General features: G+C 46.4%; 1 protein-coding gene across 1 annotated transcript in view; it reads left to right on the top strand.

The window, feature by feature from the left end:
* The window catches only part of LOC139238019 (venom factor-like), a 220,191-nt gene that overhangs the window by 94,534 nt on the left and 107,548 nt on the right, over positions 1-18,109 (top strand). Inside the window, exons 17-19 of the mRNA XM_070867416.1 lie at positions 4,312-4,509; positions 8,831-8,939; positions 17,298-17,383. Of these exons, the coding sequence (XP_070723517.1) occupies positions 4,312-4,509; positions 8,831-8,939; positions 17,298-17,383 (393 nt within the window). The remainder of the gene's footprint in view (positions 1-4,311; positions 4,510-8,830; positions 8,940-17,297; positions 17,384-18,109) is intronic.

The following is an 18,109-nucleotide window of genomic DNA, read 5'->3' as shown; positions in this document are numbered from 1 at the left end:
CCCTGCTACCTTCTCCAATCGGTCCAGAACCGATGGAACGAATCCTGGAATCGCTCGTCCTCCAGCAGCAGGTTGTTAAAATACCAGTACGTGGACCCCACCAGCGCACGGAGCAAAACAAGCTCTGCCCACACCAGGTGGTGGTCCGAGCACAGCACCGACCGCGTGGAAGCCGCCGGAACGCAGGAGACGTACGCCCGGGATATATACAGGCGGTCGATTCTGGACCATCCTCTTCTACTCCTCACCCAAGTGAAGGTGCTGGAGTCAGGATGGAGATTTCACCAGACGTCCATCAAGTCGAAGAACCTGACCAGATCCCTCAACTTCTCCATTGCCCTCATGCTCTGCGGGGCACCGGAGCGGTCCCTCGCTTCGTGGGTGCAGTTAAAAACCCCCCGAGGATAATGCAGTCGCTGACGTCGATGGAGCCTAAAGGAGTGGACACTTCTTCGAAGAAGCGCATTTGCTGCAGACTGGGCTGAGGGGCGTATACATCCCCCAGGTGAACAGTGACATGGAGCAAGTGGCCTAGCACAGGCTCCTTGACCCCCAAGATCTCTGGCTAAAAATGTGGGGCCAGCAAGATAGCCACCCCACATGTTTCTATAGAGAAAGCAGGAAAGGGGTACTGAAGGAAGGATCAGCCATGATCTTATTGAATGGCGGTGCAGGCTCGAAGGGACAAATCGCCTAATCCTATTTTGCTATGTTTCTAAGTGGCGGTGAGGTGGCTCATACGGACCTCTCCTTGCCATTCCAGGAGCCACGTGGCCTCGTCTCCCGGAACGGTGTAGGTTTCTTGCAGAAGCACACCGCATATTTCCCCTCCCTTAGGAGCGAAAAGTTATCAAATCTACGGCGCGCCTCTCTGCCGCCATTGATGTTGAGGCTGGCTATGGTTATCTTCATGACAAGAGCATAGTGCAACCTCTAATTAACCTACTGTGACAGGGAGCGGATGACCTCCACTCCCTCAGCAACCCAGCGAGGTACGTTTTGAGCCGGCACAGCTCAAGATTGTCTTTTTTGGATATGGCCCTGACCGCGGCCATGATTTTGACGAGGGCACGGATGGACCTGATGAGCAATGCCGGCTCAGACCATTTGTCCAGGACCAGCTGGACTTAATTGCGGTGACCCTGGCATTCCCTATCAATTCCCGGAGTTCCCTGGTGGGAATGAGGGTGTCTCAGCAGCGCGCACGAGGAGATCCATCGCCCTCTAAATCCTCTCCTGCGCCCACCACCGAGCCCCAGTCCTCCTCCGGGAGGTCACCACTCGCGGCCAGTCCATCGAGTACACAGGGTATGGCGAACGGCCCGGCCGCACCATCCGGCCCTACCTCTGTCATGATCTCACCCTCAGGATCGACGGCAGAGGAGTCCTCCCTGGGCTCCTCTTGGGGTGCCGGGTTGGGCAGAGGCTGGGGGACCCCCTCCACCCCAGGCACCGGAGTGCATGGAGAAACCGGGCCAAAATACATCTCCAGTTCCGCCAACACACCCGGCGCCAACGAAAGGGACGGAGATTGGGGTTCCTCGCCCTCCTTGCCACCCACTCCCGACCCAGCAGACGGGGGTCCTTGCGAAACCTTTTCTGCCAGGTCGAGCAGATCCCGGGGGATGTTGAGATTTGACTGGGCGGACTCGCCCTCGCTCGCCTCAGTCCCCAGGATGCTCGACCCGGCGGCGATATCTTCTTTTTGCGGCACCCCCCTTCTTCCCCATCCCCGGAATGCTCAGGCTGGGCAGCCTTGGCTGTCTCACTCTCCCAAGGGACAGATTCTCCCCACCTTCGACCCGCGTTGGGAGCAGTGATGGAAGATGCGGGACCGAACCCAACTGGCTGGGGTTTTATTGAGTCTTGTGAACATCACGTGACTGGCTAAGCTACAATTCTGTTGTATATTTTAATTAAGTGCCCCCTGATTAAAGGGGGGGCGGTCACACTCCAAAATCTTTTCAGGTGCCCCCTTGTTTTTTTTTTCCGAGTGCTCCAAAACACACTGGCTAAAAGCGGCGGGGGGCACTAAAACCGACAAACATAGACAAATTAACCTTTAGACAACAGGTTCAAATTAAAATTTGGTTGCCGGGCGTGATGATGCACTCCAATCCCTCTGGCGCCCACCTCTCACGGAAGGCCGCGAGCGTACCGGTGGGTACACTGCGTGCTCCATCTCCAGGGACACCCTAGCTTGGATGTAACCACGGAAGAGAGGCAGGCAGTTGGGCTGAAGGACCCCCTCGACCGCCTGCTGCTTGGACCGGCTGATGGCCGCCTTGGCCAAGCCCAGGAGCAGTACTACGAGGAGGCCTTCCGACCTGCCTGCTCCCCTCCGCACAGGGTGCCCAAAGATCACGAGTGTGGGACTGAACTGCAACCAGAATTTGAGGAGCAGCCCCTTCAAATATTGGAAGAGGGGCTGCAACCTCGCACATTCAATAAAAATGTGGAAAACCGAAATTGTAGGTGGCCTGTGAGCTCGTGAACCAACTTAAAAACCTATTGCGCGGGACTGCTCCATGCAGCACCCTCCAGGCCAAATCTCCACTCTCTACCAACCTGTGAGCATCCTCACAGATGCATACATTACAACATGTTTAGCACAAGCTTTCAAATCAACAAAAAAGTACCAGGCAGACCATTCCTCGTAGACTATTGAAACTTTAGGCAGGTATAGGAAAGTTCCACAAACACATATAATTGCACCAATAGCCAGAAGAAATAATCCAGCAACTAAACTGTAAGTAGCTCTTAGTCCCTTTAAGTAGCAATGGTAGGGGTCCTTCATGTCGTTTAATGTCATGATCAGCTGTGTGAGGTGTAGGTTGGAGCGTGGAGTTTGAAAATGGCAGTGTTGTCGACAAATCAGCATTGTACACTGTTGTCATAATCTGCCTGTTGGCGCGCAAATTCCTTTACCAAGATGGCATCCGTCACATTTCCCTTCGGAGGTACATTCCGGACACCATTTTTGAGCATTACGAGGGCATGTTACGAACATAAGAACAATGATAAGCAGGTAAAGACCATCCGAACCATCGAGCTTGTTCCACACAATCAACAGCTGCTACAGAGTCCAGTTTCTCCCCCAAACTGTTTCCATTGTATACACGTAGCACCGATCACTAGAATTTAAAACTAATCTCTTAATATACTCTCATCTCAGATGCTGATGGACCTGAATAACTCACTGGTGGCGGTCTTTCTTCCTCATGTAAATACAATCTGCGATGAGAAATTGCTGCTGAGTTTGATTCTATTAATTTAATATGCATGTCGCCCATATTTCCGTTGGAACTGTTCCAGTAATATACACTGGTCCCGCTGTGACAAATATGCCTTGTTTATACTGCGGGCTGGAGACGTCACAGGAAATGGATACACCTTGCTAATCTGTCTACATGTTTTATCCTGATTTGGGTGAAAATTTCTAGGGGCAGACATGCTTAGAGTGCATTGTTGACCTTTATATATACAACTAGCTATACTAGCAGGTTAATGCATGTGTAGGCAGACCATAAAATGATGACTGGATGACAAATGTTGGAAATGACAAATAGCATTTTAGGTATTAAAAGCTTTCAGAATAGTGGACATATTAATTATTAATGATCAAGCTAAATGTTAAACCTAACTTTTTAAAAAAATTAAGTATTTAGAGATTGAAGTTCAGAAAATAAAATAACACTATATAATTTGTTTTATTATTCATCTTCATATCTGTGCCTTCAGCTGCCTGGGTCCTAAGCTCTGGAATTTCCCTCCTAAACCTCTTGCCTCTCTATCTCACTCTGCTCCTTTAACACGCCCCTTAAAACCTAACTCCTTGACCAAGCTTTTGCTCACCTGCCATAATATCTCTTTATGTGGCTCGGTGTCAAATTTTGTTTGATAATCGCTGTTGTAAAGCGCCTTGAGATGTTTTACTATGTTAAGCGTGCTATATAAATGCAAACTTTTGTTGTTGCTAAACATAAGAAAGCAACTTTTCCACCAGTGCAATTGTCCACATATTTCACACCAAAATTATAATATCCTCAGCAATCAGGCATAACTTAGGCTGCACTTCCACTGCCACTTTTCACCCCTGCAATTATATTGGAAAACTGAGGGAGAGTCACTCGGTTAGTAAAAAAGTGTTGTTTTATCTGTGACCCTAGGTAGAACGATTTCTATGTTCAGTCTATTCCTTGAAAACTTGAATTCTTATTGTTCAAAGATCCTATTTCATTCCCATGTCTTTTGTTTGTCTTTGTTATTTTCTACATATTTATTTTTTCTGTTTTATTTGTTTTATTTTAGCGAGACAATACCAAACCGAACCACAAAGGAAGTGTTGTAAAGATGGAATGAAGGAAAATCCCATGGGCTTTTCATGTAACAAAAGAGCAAGGAGCATACGACTTGGGAAAGAATGTAAAGACGCCTTCTTAGATTGTTGTAATCATATACGAAATTTAATGGCTCAATATCAAGTTACTGAATTGAGTTTAGCAAGAAGTAAGTATCAATTATTTCTCAAGAGGGGCATCCAAGGTGAAATTATATATTTTATTTAATATTTTTTGATGTATTGCACCAGGTATATATTCTATTAACTTTACAAATAACAGGTTTTGAGTACCTTTTAAGAGAGGAGGAAAGGAAGTATTATTCCATGAAAGGGAGAGACATGGTGTACAAATTTGTCGTGGGCAGTATCGGATTGGCCACCTGTTTTACTCCCTGCTCAATATTCAGTTCCATTGACTGCAATAGAACTGAATAAGAAGTAGGTGTATACTCGTGGCCGAGGTGATACTGCCCAATTAGGGCTACTGTCCAAGGTGAAGTTTCACCTCTTAGTACAACAGTGGCTAAATTACAGCGCCAGAAATGACCGAATAGCCAAGCAAAATATTTTTTAAATATCAAGCAACAAATGCTAAAGAGGGCTGGAAGCCATTGAAAAATTAGTTGAGAATAAGTAATTTAATAGTTAAAGGCATAAAGACCTGTTGAATCATTTTAAGTGATTAGAGAAAGAAAGATACTAACTTCTAACATCCTCAAGATGTCTTACAATACTTACTAACCAATCAGTTACTTTTGAAGCATGGTCACTGTTCGTTGTGTCGCAGCCATTTTGCGCACAGCAAGGTGCCACAGACAATGGCCCCAAGTTTCCACATGATTTGCTCCTGATTTTTAGGAGCAACTGGTGGAGAACGGAGTATCTTAGAAATCGCAATTCTCCACATTTAAGTTTTCTGCAGTTCTAGTCAGTTAGAACAGTTTCACTTTTGAACAGAATTTTTTTTTCAAAAGGGGGCGTGTCCGGCCACTGACACCTGATTTCAAAGTTTCCACAGTGAAAACGTATTCCAAACTAACTTAGAATGGAGCAAGTGAAGATTTTTGTAGGCCTGAAAAAACCTTGTCTACACATTAAAAAATCAGGCGCAGGTTACAAATTAGGCGTCCGGAACAAGGTGGGGGGACCGGGGGGGCGGGAAGGGAAGTCATTAAATTCTACAATAAATCCTTAGTTATACTTATACAAATATTATACAAATAATTCCTTCCTGAACAAAAATTTATAAGCAAAGAAAAGATTAAATAAACCATGTTCCTACCTGTGTGAAAGTGCTTCAGGCAGGGAGAAGGCTGCAGGAAGCCTCACAAGTTGAGACAGCCGTTGCCGACGGCGGGGGCGGGAGGAGGCAGTAAGGGCACGACCGTCCGCAGCGGGGGGGAGGCAGGGAGAAGGCAACCGTTCCCGACGGCATGGGGGGGGAGGAGGCAGTAAGGGCCCGACCGACCGACCGCAGCGGGGGGCAGGCAGGGAGGAGGCAGCCATTCCCGACGGCAGGGGTGGAGGGGGGAGGAGGCAGTAAGGGCCCGACCGACTGCAGCGGGGGGGAGGCAGGGAGAAGGCAGCCATTCTCAATGGCGGGGGGGGGAGGCCCCCCTGCCGTCGGTCGGGCCCGTCGGGAAATGGCTGCCTCAACTTCTGAGGCTTCCTGCAGCCTTCTCACTGCTGCAAGAAGCCTCAGTGCTGATCATGGAAGGGCAATGTGGTTTTATAAAAAATTTTAAAAATTGAACAGCTACAAAGAACTACAAAAATGGCTGAGTGCCAATGTTTCCTTCACATTGCGCATGCGCGAACGCTCCAACGCGTACGCGCAGGGTTGCCGGCACAAAAAAAACTCATTTAAATGGTACCTGCCCCCTCCTACTTACAAAATCGGCGCGAGTGGTAGGCTCCGCCCCCTGGGGGCCGCGCCAAGCTGACATCGAGCTGCAAAGCGCTCGAGAATAGCGTGTTTTTTTTCAGGCGCCGTTTTCGGCGCGAAAAACGGGCGTCCAGCTCGGAGGGGTGCCTGTTTTGCCGCGTGTGGAAACTTGGGGCCAATGAAACTATGGATCTAGAAATTTTAGTTCAGTAACCTATAATTTAAGTGGATGTCAATGAATACGTGCTATGAAGAAACTCGACGTCAAATGCTGACAGGCACACTTGGCTAAGAAAGTATGGAATTTTCGAGGATACGGGAGGAGAAATTGGCAAAGCTCTGGTGATTATTAGAAAAACCTAATATTCACAAAGGGAATGAGTGAAGGTACCAGAGACTGACAACCTTTAAAGAGATCTACATGGGCTGAGGAATGGTAATTAGATTTTAATGTGTATATAAATATAAGTTAAACACATTGGAAAGAGAAACATGAAGTGGATCAACATGATGAAGGCTCACAATTAACAATAATGTCACATTTTACATCAGTACTGCTCCCCTTTATCTTCTGCAGTAAACATGTCACTCTGTAATGGGTGGCCAGGGTTGCTAGGCACAGGAGAAAAGCGGATGTAAACAGAAACAAACACTGATATTTTATAGATTTGAATTGTTGTTGCTTGATTGATTTTAGATTTATTTTTTGCTTCGGCCAACTACTTCACATAGAATTTAAATGGTCCTATATTTTCTGGAGTTTACATAGAAACATAGAAAATAGGTGCAGGAGTAGGCCATTTGGCCTTTCGAGCCTACACCACCATTCAATATGATCATGGCTGATCATGCAACTTCTTACCCCATTCCTGCTTTCTCTCCATACCCCTTGATCCCTTTAGCTGCAAGAGCCACATCTAACTTCCTTTTGAATATATCTAACAAACTGGCCTCAACAACTTTCTGTGGTAGAGAATTCCACAGGTTCACAATTCTCTGAGTGAAGAAGTTTCTCCTCATCTCAGTCCTAAATGGCTTACCCCTTATCCTTAGACTGTGACCCCTGGTTCTGGACTTCCCCAACATTGGGAACATTCTTCCTGCATCTAACCTGTCCAATCCCATCAGAATTTTATATGTTTTTATGAGATCCCCTCTCAATCTTCTAAATTCCAGTGAATATAAGCCTAGTCGATCCAGTCTTTCTTCATATGTCAGTCCTGCCATCCCGGGAATCAGTCTGGTGAACCTCCACTGCACTCCCTCAATAGCAAGAATGACCTTCCTCAGATTAGGAGACCAAAACTGTACACAATATTCCAGGTGAGGTCTCACCAAGGCCCTGTAAAACTGCAACAAGACCTCCCTGCTCCTATACTCAAATCTTCTCGCTATGAAGGCCAACATGCCATTTGCCGCCTTCATCGCCTGTTGTACCTGCATGCCAACTTTCAATGACTGATGTACCATGACACCCAGGTCTCGTTGCACCTCCCCTTTTCCTAATCTGTCACCATTTAGATAATATTCTGCCTTCCTGTTTTTGCCACCAAAGTGAATAACCTCACATTTATCTACATTATACTGCATCTGCCATGCATTTGCCCACTCACCTAACCTGTCCAAGTCACCCTGCAGCCTCCTCACAGCTCACACTGCCACCCAGCTGAGTGTCATCTGCAAACTTGGAGATATTACATTCAATTCCTTCGTCTAAATCATTAATGTTGTAAATAGCTAGGGTCCCAGCAGTGAACCTTGCGGTACCCCACTAATCACTGCCTGCCTTTCTGAAAAGGACCCGTTTATCCTGACTCTCTACTTCCTGTCTGCTAACCAGTTCTCTATCCACGTCAGTACATTACCCCCAATACCATGTGCTTTAATTTTGCACACCAATCTCTTGTGTGGGACCTTGTCAAAAGCCTTTTGAAAGTCCAAATACACCACATCCACTGATTCTCCCTTGTCCACTCTACTTGTTACATTCTCAAAAAATTCTAGAAGATTTGTCAAGCGTGATTTCCCTTTCATAAATCCATGCTGACTTGGACCACTCCTGTCACTGCTTTCCAAATGCGATGCTATTACAGGACGATGTTATCGACTTCCAGTGAGCATTTCCACAGTCTCATTGCTGACCCTAGGGGTTCTCGTTCTTCCTGTAGACCTGATAGACATATTTCTCTGGAAAGCTTTAAGAGCTGCTTAAAATTCACCTTTTTGGTTTGCTGATCTTTTAAGATGATGCAACCAGTAAATCCTGAAGCAGTATTCAAATTTCCACCCACGCCCCTCCCCCCCTTCCAACCCTCCCTCCTCCCCTTCCCTCTCCCCGCTCCTCCCCTCCGTCCCTAAAATCAAAAGCTGTCAGTGAGCGGTGTTTCTGATGGTGGGGATTTGCAGTCATTATGTTAATTAGGCTAGCCTCAGAAACTCTGGCCTGGCCAGCCCACTTCTTGGTGGACAACTGAATCGTGCAGTGCCATTTTTTCACTCGGAGTGGAAAATGAAAGCAAAATCTTTCAACTTTTTAGTCTTTATATGTAGGGATGAAACTCTGCATCAAAATCAATAATTTAACGATAACACTTTTCCTTTAGGTGATGATGATTTCTATTCTCCCTATGAGGAAATAACATCCAGAAGTGACTTCCCAGAAAGCTGGCTTTGGCGCCTGGAAACTCTGCCCACACCTGCTAATAGAGATGGGTACGTATTGTAATGAAATTCCACATACTTGTATGAATGCGTAATATTTGAACTGCTTCGGAATGATTTAATTCATGAGACTGGTAGTCAGTAGGATTCATTCGGCCCAAAAGTTGACTGTAAGAGAAAGAATTGTATTTCTATAGCACATTTCTCAACCTCAGGATGTCCCAATGAGCTTACCAGCCAATTAAATATATTTTTTAAGGATTTGTATGGAATGTAATTTGAAGGATTGCATTTATAATGTAGGAAACACGGCAGCCAATTTGTGCAGAGCAAGGTACGACAAACAGCAATGTGATAATGACCCTATCATCGGTTTTAGTGGTGTTAATTGAGGGATAAATGTTGGCCAGGACACCGGGGAGAACTCCCCTGCTTATCTTCAAATAATGCCATGAGCTCCAGCTGAGAGGGCAGACGGGGCCCCGGTTTGACGTCTCATTCACATGACGGCAGCTCCGACAGTACAGCAATCCATCAGGATTTAGATTTTGTGCTCAAGTCTTGGAATGATATTTGAACCCACAACCTACTAACTCAGGCGAGAATGCTATCAACTGAGCAACGGCTGATACAGTAATAATCTTAGCAGTAGATGTAAAACTTTGGAATACACTACTCGTTACAGAAGTGTTGATCAGGAAATAATTGTTAATGAACTGGTGTTAATACCATGTAATGCTGTGTTTTGGCATTAGAAAACTGAAAAACATTGTAAGATCATTTGATATAGAGAAAACAACAAATGAGATTAAGTTTTTAAAAAACCTATCAGGTTAATGGTCCAATTATTTTCTGTGACGAAACCGAAGGTTGTTGCTCGAGAATTGCCAGCATTGTTTATTGTATATGGAGAAAGAGTCAGACTGAACACTGTGAGCTCAAAGTAAAGTGTGACCTCAGTTTTTTATTGCAGATCTCCAGAGTGCCTCTCCAACCTGTGAAGGCTTCGTAAATACCTGTGCTCCCAAGGGATTATGGGATCCCTTGGGACCCCGTGGAATGAGCCCGGGGAATGGTGGCTGTACAGAGTAAATACAAGTCCACATATACAACAACATTCCCTCCCCAAAGTCAATAGTGTAACTATTTACAATGTGAGTCGATCTGGGGCCCTTGCCCTGGTTGATCGTCTCGTGAAAGCTGGTGTTGTTGAATCATTTGATGGGCCCTCGCTGGGCTGCTGTGCAGCTGGCCTTGCTGGGCTGCCTGGTGTGTTGGGCCCTGCAGGGCTGCAGTGGATGATGGGTTCTGCTTCATGGTCAACCGTGGTGTCAGTCGTCACCGGTGTGTGTGTTGGAGGATCAAAAAAGGTAGGGTCCAGTGAATCTGAGTTTGATTTGGTCCAAGTGTTTCCGGTGAATGAGTCCATTTGAAAGTTTGACCCGAAACACCGTGCTCCCCTCTTTGGCCACGACAGTGCCGGGAAGCTACTTGGGACCTGGTCCATAATTTAAAACAAATACGGGATCATTGATTTCAATCTCGCGTGACACATTTGCGCTATCATGGTATGCATTTTGTTGAAGCTGCCTGCTCTCTACCTGTTCTTGTAGATCAGGGTGAACTAAAGAGAGCCTTGTCTTAAGTGCTCTTTTCATGAGCAGTTCAGCAGGTGGGATCCCAGTGAGTGAGTGTGGTCTCGCGCGATAGCTAAGCAGGACTCGGGATAGGCGAGTCGGCAGTGAGCTTTCAGTTACCCTCTTCAAGCCTTGCTTGATGGTTTCACTGCTCTTTCTGCCTGACCATTGGACGCTGGTTTAAACTGGGCAGATATGACATGTTTGATCCCGTTATGAGTCATGAATTCTTTGAACTCAGCACTGGTAAAACATGGCCCGTTGTCACTCACCAGGACATCGGGTAAGCCGTGTGAGGCAAACATGGCCTGCAGGTTTTCAGTGGTGACAGCGGACGTGCTAGCCGACATTATCTCACATTCAATCCACTTGAAGTACGCGTCTGCAACCACAAGGAACATTTTACCCAAGAACGGGCCTGCATAGTCAACGTGTACCCTAGACCACGGTTTGGAGGGCCAAGACCATAAACTTAGTGGCGCCTCCCTGGGTACATTGCTTAACTGCGATCATGTATTACATCTGTGAATGCAGGACTCTTAAGTCTACATCGATACTGGGCCACCACACGTGGGATCTGGCTATCGCTTTCATCATTACGATGCCTGAGTGGGTACTGTGGAGGTCATTGATGAAGGTGTCTCTGCCCTACTTGGGGACCACTACTTGATTGCCCCACAGAAGGCAGTCTGCCTGAATAGATATTTCATCTTTGCACCGCTGGAACGGCTTTATCTCTTCCTGCATTTCCACTGGGACACTGGACCAGCTCCCGTGATGCACACAGCTTTTGACTAGAGATAATAAGGTGTCCTGGCTTGTCCAGGTTTTGATCTGCCGGGCAGTGATGGGTGATTTCTCACTCTCAAATGCTTCCATAACCATGGCTAGATCTGCGGGCTGCGCCATTTCTATCCCCGTGGTGGGCAATGGCAGCCTACTGAGAGCATTGGCGCAGTTTTCTGTGCCTGGCCTGTGGCGGATGGCATAGTTGTACGCGGACAACGTGAGCGCCCATCTCTGGATGTGGGCCAATGCGTTGGTATTTATCCCTTTACTCTCAGAAAACAGGGATATAAGTGGCTATGGTCAGTTTCCAATTCGATTTTTAGCCCAAACAGGTATTGATGCATTTTCTTTACCCCATAGACACACGCTAACGCTTCTTTTTCAATCATACTGTAAGCTCTCTCGGCTTTAGACAGACTCCTGGATGCATAAGCAACCGATTGCAGTTTCCCAAAATCATTAGCTTGTTGCAATACACACCCGACGCCATATGACGACGTATCACATGCTAGTACAAAACACTAACGTGGATCATACAACACAAGCAATTTGTTTGAGCATAACAATTTTCTAGCTTTTACAAAGGCGTTTCTTGGCTTTTGCCCCAAACCCATTCGCCCCTTTTTTGTAGTAAGACATGTAGTGGTTCTAGCATGGTGCTGAAACCCGGTAAGAAGTTACTAAAGTAGTTCAAGAGTCCCAGAAACAACCGCAGCTCTGTCACGTTCTGTGGCCTTGGTGTGTTCTCGATTGCCTCCTTCTTCTTGGTGGGCCTGATGCCGTCCGCCGCAATCCTCCTTCCCAGGAACTCCACTTCAGGTGCCAGGAAAATGCACTTTGAGCGTTTTAACCTGAGCCCCACGCGGTTGAGTCGACTAAGAACCTCCTCCAGGTTCTGCAGGTGCTCAACTGTGTTCCGACCTGTGACCAAGATGTCATCCTGGAAGAGCACGGTGTGCGGGACCGACTTCAGTAAACTTTCCATGTTACTCCGCTGATCAGATTCCAAACGGGCATCTGTTATATACAAAAGGACCTTTATGTGTGTTGATGCAGGTGAGGGCCTTTGATGATTCCTTCAGTTCCTGCATCATGTCGGCTGAAGTCAGATCCAGCTTTGCTCCCGCCAGCGTTGCAAAGAGGTCGTCGGCTTTTGGTAGTGGGTATTGGTCCTGCAGGGAGAAACGATTGATAGTTACTTTGTAATCGCCACAGATTCTGATGGTGCTGTCTCCCTTGAGGACTGGGACGATAGGACTGGCCCACTCGCTGAACTCGGATCGGTGAAATGATGTCCTCTCATTGCAGCCAGTCTAGCTCGATCTCTACCCTTTCTCTCATCATGTACAGTACTGCTCTCGCCTTGTGATGGATGGGTCGCGTCCCTGGAATAAAGTGGATCTGCACTTTTGCTCCTTGGAATTTCCCGATGCCTGGTTCGAACAGCGAAAGAAATTTGTTCAAGACCTGGGCACACGAAGTGTTGTCAGTGGGCGATTGCGCTCGGACGTCGTCCCAGTTCCAGCGTATCTTTCCCAGCCATCTCCTGCCGAGCAGCGTAGGACCATCGCCCGGTGTCACTCAGAGTGGTAGCTTGTGCATCGCTCCATCGTAGGAGACCTTTACGGTAGCACTGCCGATTACAGGAATCAGTTCTTTAGTGTAAGTTGTTAGTCTCGTGCGAACTGGAGTTAAGACTGGCCTTGAGGCCTTGTTGCACCACAACCTTTCGAAAGTCTTTTTGCCCATGATGGACTGGCTCGCGCCCGTGTCCAGCTCCGTTGATACCGGGAGTCCATTTAGTTCAACATTCAGCATTATCGGGGGACAATTCATGGTGAATGTGTGCACTCCAAGTACCTCTATCTGAGGCTCTGGTTCATAAGAATATAAGAACATAAGAATTAGGAACAGGAGTAGGCCATCTAGCCCCTCGAGCCTGCTCCGCCATTCAATAAGATCATGGCTGATCTGGTCGTGGACTCAGCTCCACTAATCTGCCCTCTCCCCGTAACCCTTAATTCCCTTACTGGTTAATAATCTATCTATCTTTGACTTGAAAACATTCAATCAGCTAGCCTCAACTGCTTCCTTGGGCAGAGAATTCCACAGATTCACAACCCTCTCGGAGAAGAAATTCCTTCTCAACTCGGTTTTAAATTGGCTCCCCTGTACTTTGAGGCTGTGCCCCCTAGTTCTAGTCTCCCCTACCAGTGGAAACAACCTCTCTGCCTCTATCTTGTCTATCCCTTTCATGATTTTAAATGTTTCTATAAGATCACCCCTCATCCTTCTGAACTCTAATGAGTAAAGACCCAGTCTACTCAATCTATCATCATAAGGTAACCCCCTCATTTCTGGAATCAGCCTAGTGAAACGTCTCTGTACCCCTTCCAAAGCTAGTATATCCTTCCTTAAGTAAGGTGACCAAAACTGCACGCAGTACTCCAGGTGCGGCCTTACCAATACCTTATATAGTTGCAGCAAGACCTCCCTGCTTTTGTACTCCATCCCTCTCGCAATGAAGGCCAACATTCCATTTGCCTTCCTGATTACCTGCTGCACCTGCAAACTAACCTTTTGGGATTCATGTACAAGGACCCCCAGGTCCCTCTGCACCACAGCATGCTGTAATTTCTCCCCATTCAAATAATATTCCCTTTTACTGTTTTTTTTCCCAAGGTGGATGACCTCACACTTTCCGACATTGTATTCCATCTGCCAAACCTTAGCCCATTCGCTTAACCTATCCAAATCTCCTTGCAGCCTCTCTGAGTCCTCTACACAACCCGCTTTCCCACTAATCTTAGTGTCATCTGCAAATTTTGTTGCAGTATACTCTGTCCCCTCTTCTAGGTCATCTATGTATATTGTAAACAGTTGTGGTCCCAGCACTGATCCCTGTGGCACACCACTAACCACTGATTTCCAACCGGAAAAGGTCCCATTTATCCCGACTCTCTGCTTTCTGTTCGTCAGCCAATTCTCTATCCATGCTAATACATTTCCTCTGACTCCGCGTACCTTTATCTTCTGCAGTAACCTTTTGTGTGGCACCTTATCGAATGCCTTTTTGGAAATCTAAATACACCACATCCATCGGTACACCTCTATCTACCATGCTCGTTATATCCTCAAAGAATTCCAGTAAGTTAGTTAAACATGATTTCCCTTTCATGAATCCATGCTGCATCTACTTGATTGCACTATTCCGATCTAGATGTCCCGCTATTTCTTCCTTAATGATAGTTTCAAGCATTTTCCCCACTACAGATGTTAAACTAACCGGCCTATAGTTACCTGCCTTTTGCCTGCCCCCTTTTTTAAACAGAGGCGTTACATTAGCTGCTTTCCAATCCGCTGGTACCTCCCCAGAGTCCAGAGAATTTTGGTAGATTATAACGAATGCATCTGCTATAACTTCCGCCATCTCTTTTAATACCCTGGGATGCATTTCATCAGGACCAGGGGACTTGTCTACCTTCAGTCCCATTAGCCTGTCCAGCACTACTCCCCTAGTGATAGTGATTGTCTCAAGGTCCTCCCTTCTCACATTCCTGTGGCCTGCAAATTTTGGCATGGTTTTTGTGTCTTCCACTGTGAAGACGGAAGCAAAATAATTGTTTAAGGTCTCAGCTATTTCCACATTTCCCATTATTAAATCCCCCTTTTCATCTTCTAAGGGACCAACATTTACTTTAGTCACTCTTTTCCGTTTTATATATCTGTAAAAGCTTTTACTATCTGTTTTTATGTTTTGTGCAAGTTTACCTTCAAATCTATCTTCCCTTTCTTTATTGCTTTTTTAGTCATGCTTTGCTGTTGCTTAAAATTTTCCCAATCCTCTAGTTTCCCACTAACCTTGGCCACCTTATACGCATTGGTCTTTGATTTGATACTTTCCTTTATTTCCTTAGTTATCCACAGCTGGTTATCCCTTCTCTTGCCGCCCTTCTTTTTCACTGGAATATATTTTTGTTGCGCACTATCAAAGAGCTCCTTAAAAGTCCTCCACTGTTCCTCAATTCTGCCACCGTTTAGTCCTTGTTTCCAATCTACTTTAGCCAACTCTACCCTCATCCCACTGTAGTCCCCTTTGTTTAAGCATAGTACGCTCGTTTCTGACACAACTTCCTCATCCTCAATCTGTATTACAAATTCAACCATATTGTGATAACTCATTCCGAGAGGATCTTTTACGAGGAGATCGTTTATTTTTCCTGTCTCATTACACAGGACCAGATCTAAGATGGCTTGCTCCCTTGTAGGTTCTGTTACATACTGTTCTAAGAAACAATCTCGTATGCATTCTATGAATTTCTCCTCCAGGCTACCCCGTGCGATTTGATTTGACCAATCGATATGTAGGTTAAAATCCCCCATGACTACTGCCGTTCCTTTTTCACATGCCTCCATTATTCCCTTGATTATTGCCCGCCCCACCGTGAAGTTATTATTTGGGGGTTCATAGTGATCCTCCGTGGATCTGTCCTCCTCTGCAACGTGATGGTTTGCAGGTTTAACAGGCTTAGCAGCTTGCCTACACAGTCGTTGGAGGTGTCCCATTGTTCCACAGCCCTTGCAAACATATTCTTTGAATCAGCATGAATGGAAACGATGATCACCCCCCGCAGCGCCAACAAGATGTTAATGGCCTTGCATTCATCACCCTTGATGGTGGACTCTGAGACATCTGCGGACGTGTAGCTGCAGGTATGTGTGACCTGCCCTGTACGTTACAATTCGAAAACAACATCACTTTGTTCACAGTACTTGTAGCAGCACTTGTGTTCTGAGAGATTTGCTTAGTATTCTAAGGCTATCGCTATGGCCTTACTCAAGGTTGGGGTCTCTCCAGTCAAAAGCATGGTTTTGTGGCCAATGTCAAGTATGAAAAAGTCTCTGAGCATGTGCTCCAAAAGTTCTTCAAATTCGCAATGTCCTCAACTTGGCGATATAAGTCGCCACTTCCTGGCCTTCAGACCTTTTGTAGGTGTAGAACCGGTACGTCACCATCAGAACGCTTTCCTTCAGATTCAAATGCTCTCCGTCCAGTGTGCACAAATCGTCGTATGATTTCTCCGTGGGTTTCGCTGGTGTGAGCAGATCCTTCATGAGGTCATACATTGGTGCCCCACAGATGCCCTTCGTTTGGCAGCGCTCTCTTCCCCATCTAGCTCGTTGGCCACGAGGTATTGGTCGAGTCGTTCCACAAAAGTTTCCCAATCATATCCCTCCGAAAATTTCTCCAGGATGCCCACTGTTCTCTGCATCTTTGGGTTCGCTATCTGTATCTCATCGGCAGTTGTTGCGTATGGAGAAAAAGTCAGACTGAACATTGTGAGCTCAAAGTAAAGTGTAACCTCAGTCTTTTATTGCAGGTCTCCAGAGTGCCTCTCCAAGCTGTGAAGCCTTCTCAGATACCTGTGCTCTCAAGAGATTATGGGATCCCTTGGGACTCTGGGGAATGAGACCTCTGTTGGCTGTACAGTGTAAATACAAGTCCATATATATAACATTGTTCAGCTCGAGATATTGATTAATGGACTTTTTATCTTCCACACATATATTATATTTTGTTGTGTTATATTTGTGAGATTTATGGATTCAGATGTTCCCTATTTCTGATTTAATTAAAAATTTAAACGGTGATTATTCTCAAAGCACATTGGTGCAGACTCAATTAAACTGCTTAATGTGGGATTTCCTGTTTGATCACATTAATAGAAGGATTCCATGAAGCAAAGCATTCATTTTTAGTCTGAAGTGTTTGGATTATTCTTAAATGGTTTGGATGACTCTTAAACATATGATAGGTAAGAGTCAAGTACAGGGTAGCAATCTACAGAAAAATAAGACTATTCAGTGTAACTTGTCCAATAGCTGATTTCACAAACAAAATACGGGTATTACAGAACAAAACAAGATGTTAATAGTATCAAGATGTGCTCAATGGAAAAACATTTTTCTTTTTCTGAAACAGCCTTGTGAGAAAGGAGATATCTGGTTACCTTAAAGACTCAATCACTTCTTGGGAAATACAAGCTGTCAGTGTGTCTCCAGAAAAAGGTAAGACTATTTTGGATTATTAGATTGTTTGTTGAAACCAATGATTACTCAAGCAAATTAAAGGATTCCAATATGCAGTGCTTGTAATCAAAAAGTTAGTATTTTATGTCTTTTCATATCTCAAGTTTGTGAGCTCAAGGAATAGGAGGATGTGGAATTGCCAGCATAGCAATCATGGGCCCAAGTTTCGAGCGGCGCCTAGAACGGTGCAGTCCCAACCTGGACGCCCGTTTTTCGCGCCACAAAGTGCGCCTAAAAAAAACTTCAGATTCTCCACCTCCCTGCAGGTCCTCTGGCCCTCGGCGCGGTGCAGCAGGAGCTGTATGGGGTGGAGCTAGGTCCCTGCGCTGAAAACAGTGCCGGGACCTCTGCACATGCGCGCTACAGTGGGCACGCATGTGCAGTAGCTCCAGGCGCCCAAAACTGTGTGGGAGGGGCCCGAAGCACGCAGCCCCTAGCCCTGGCCGAATGGCCTCACTGGGGCTGCGTGAATAAGGCTCCTCCCATGGCCAGCTCCTGCTTCCTCCCGACCCGACTCGACTCCCGCTTCCCGCCCCCCGCCTCCAGACCGGACCCGACCCGACTCCCGCTCCCCCCGCCCCCCCGTCCCCGGACCGGATGCGACCCGACTCGACTCCCGCTTCCCCCCCCCCTGCCCCCGGACCGGACTGGACCGGACCCGACTCCCGCTCCCCCCGCCCCCCCCCGTCCCCGGACCCGACCCGA

Source organism: Pristiophorus japonicus, chromosome 24 (genome assembly GCF_044704955.1).
Source record: "Pristiophorus japonicus isolate sPriJap1 chromosome 24, sPriJap1.hap1, whole genome shotgun sequence".
NCBI classification, from domain to species: Eukaryota; Metazoa; Chordata; class Chondrichthyes; family Pristiophoridae; genus Pristiophorus; species Pristiophorus japonicus.
Note: the sequence above shows the minus strand (reverse complement) of the source record. Positions and strands in the feature narration are given on the sequence as shown.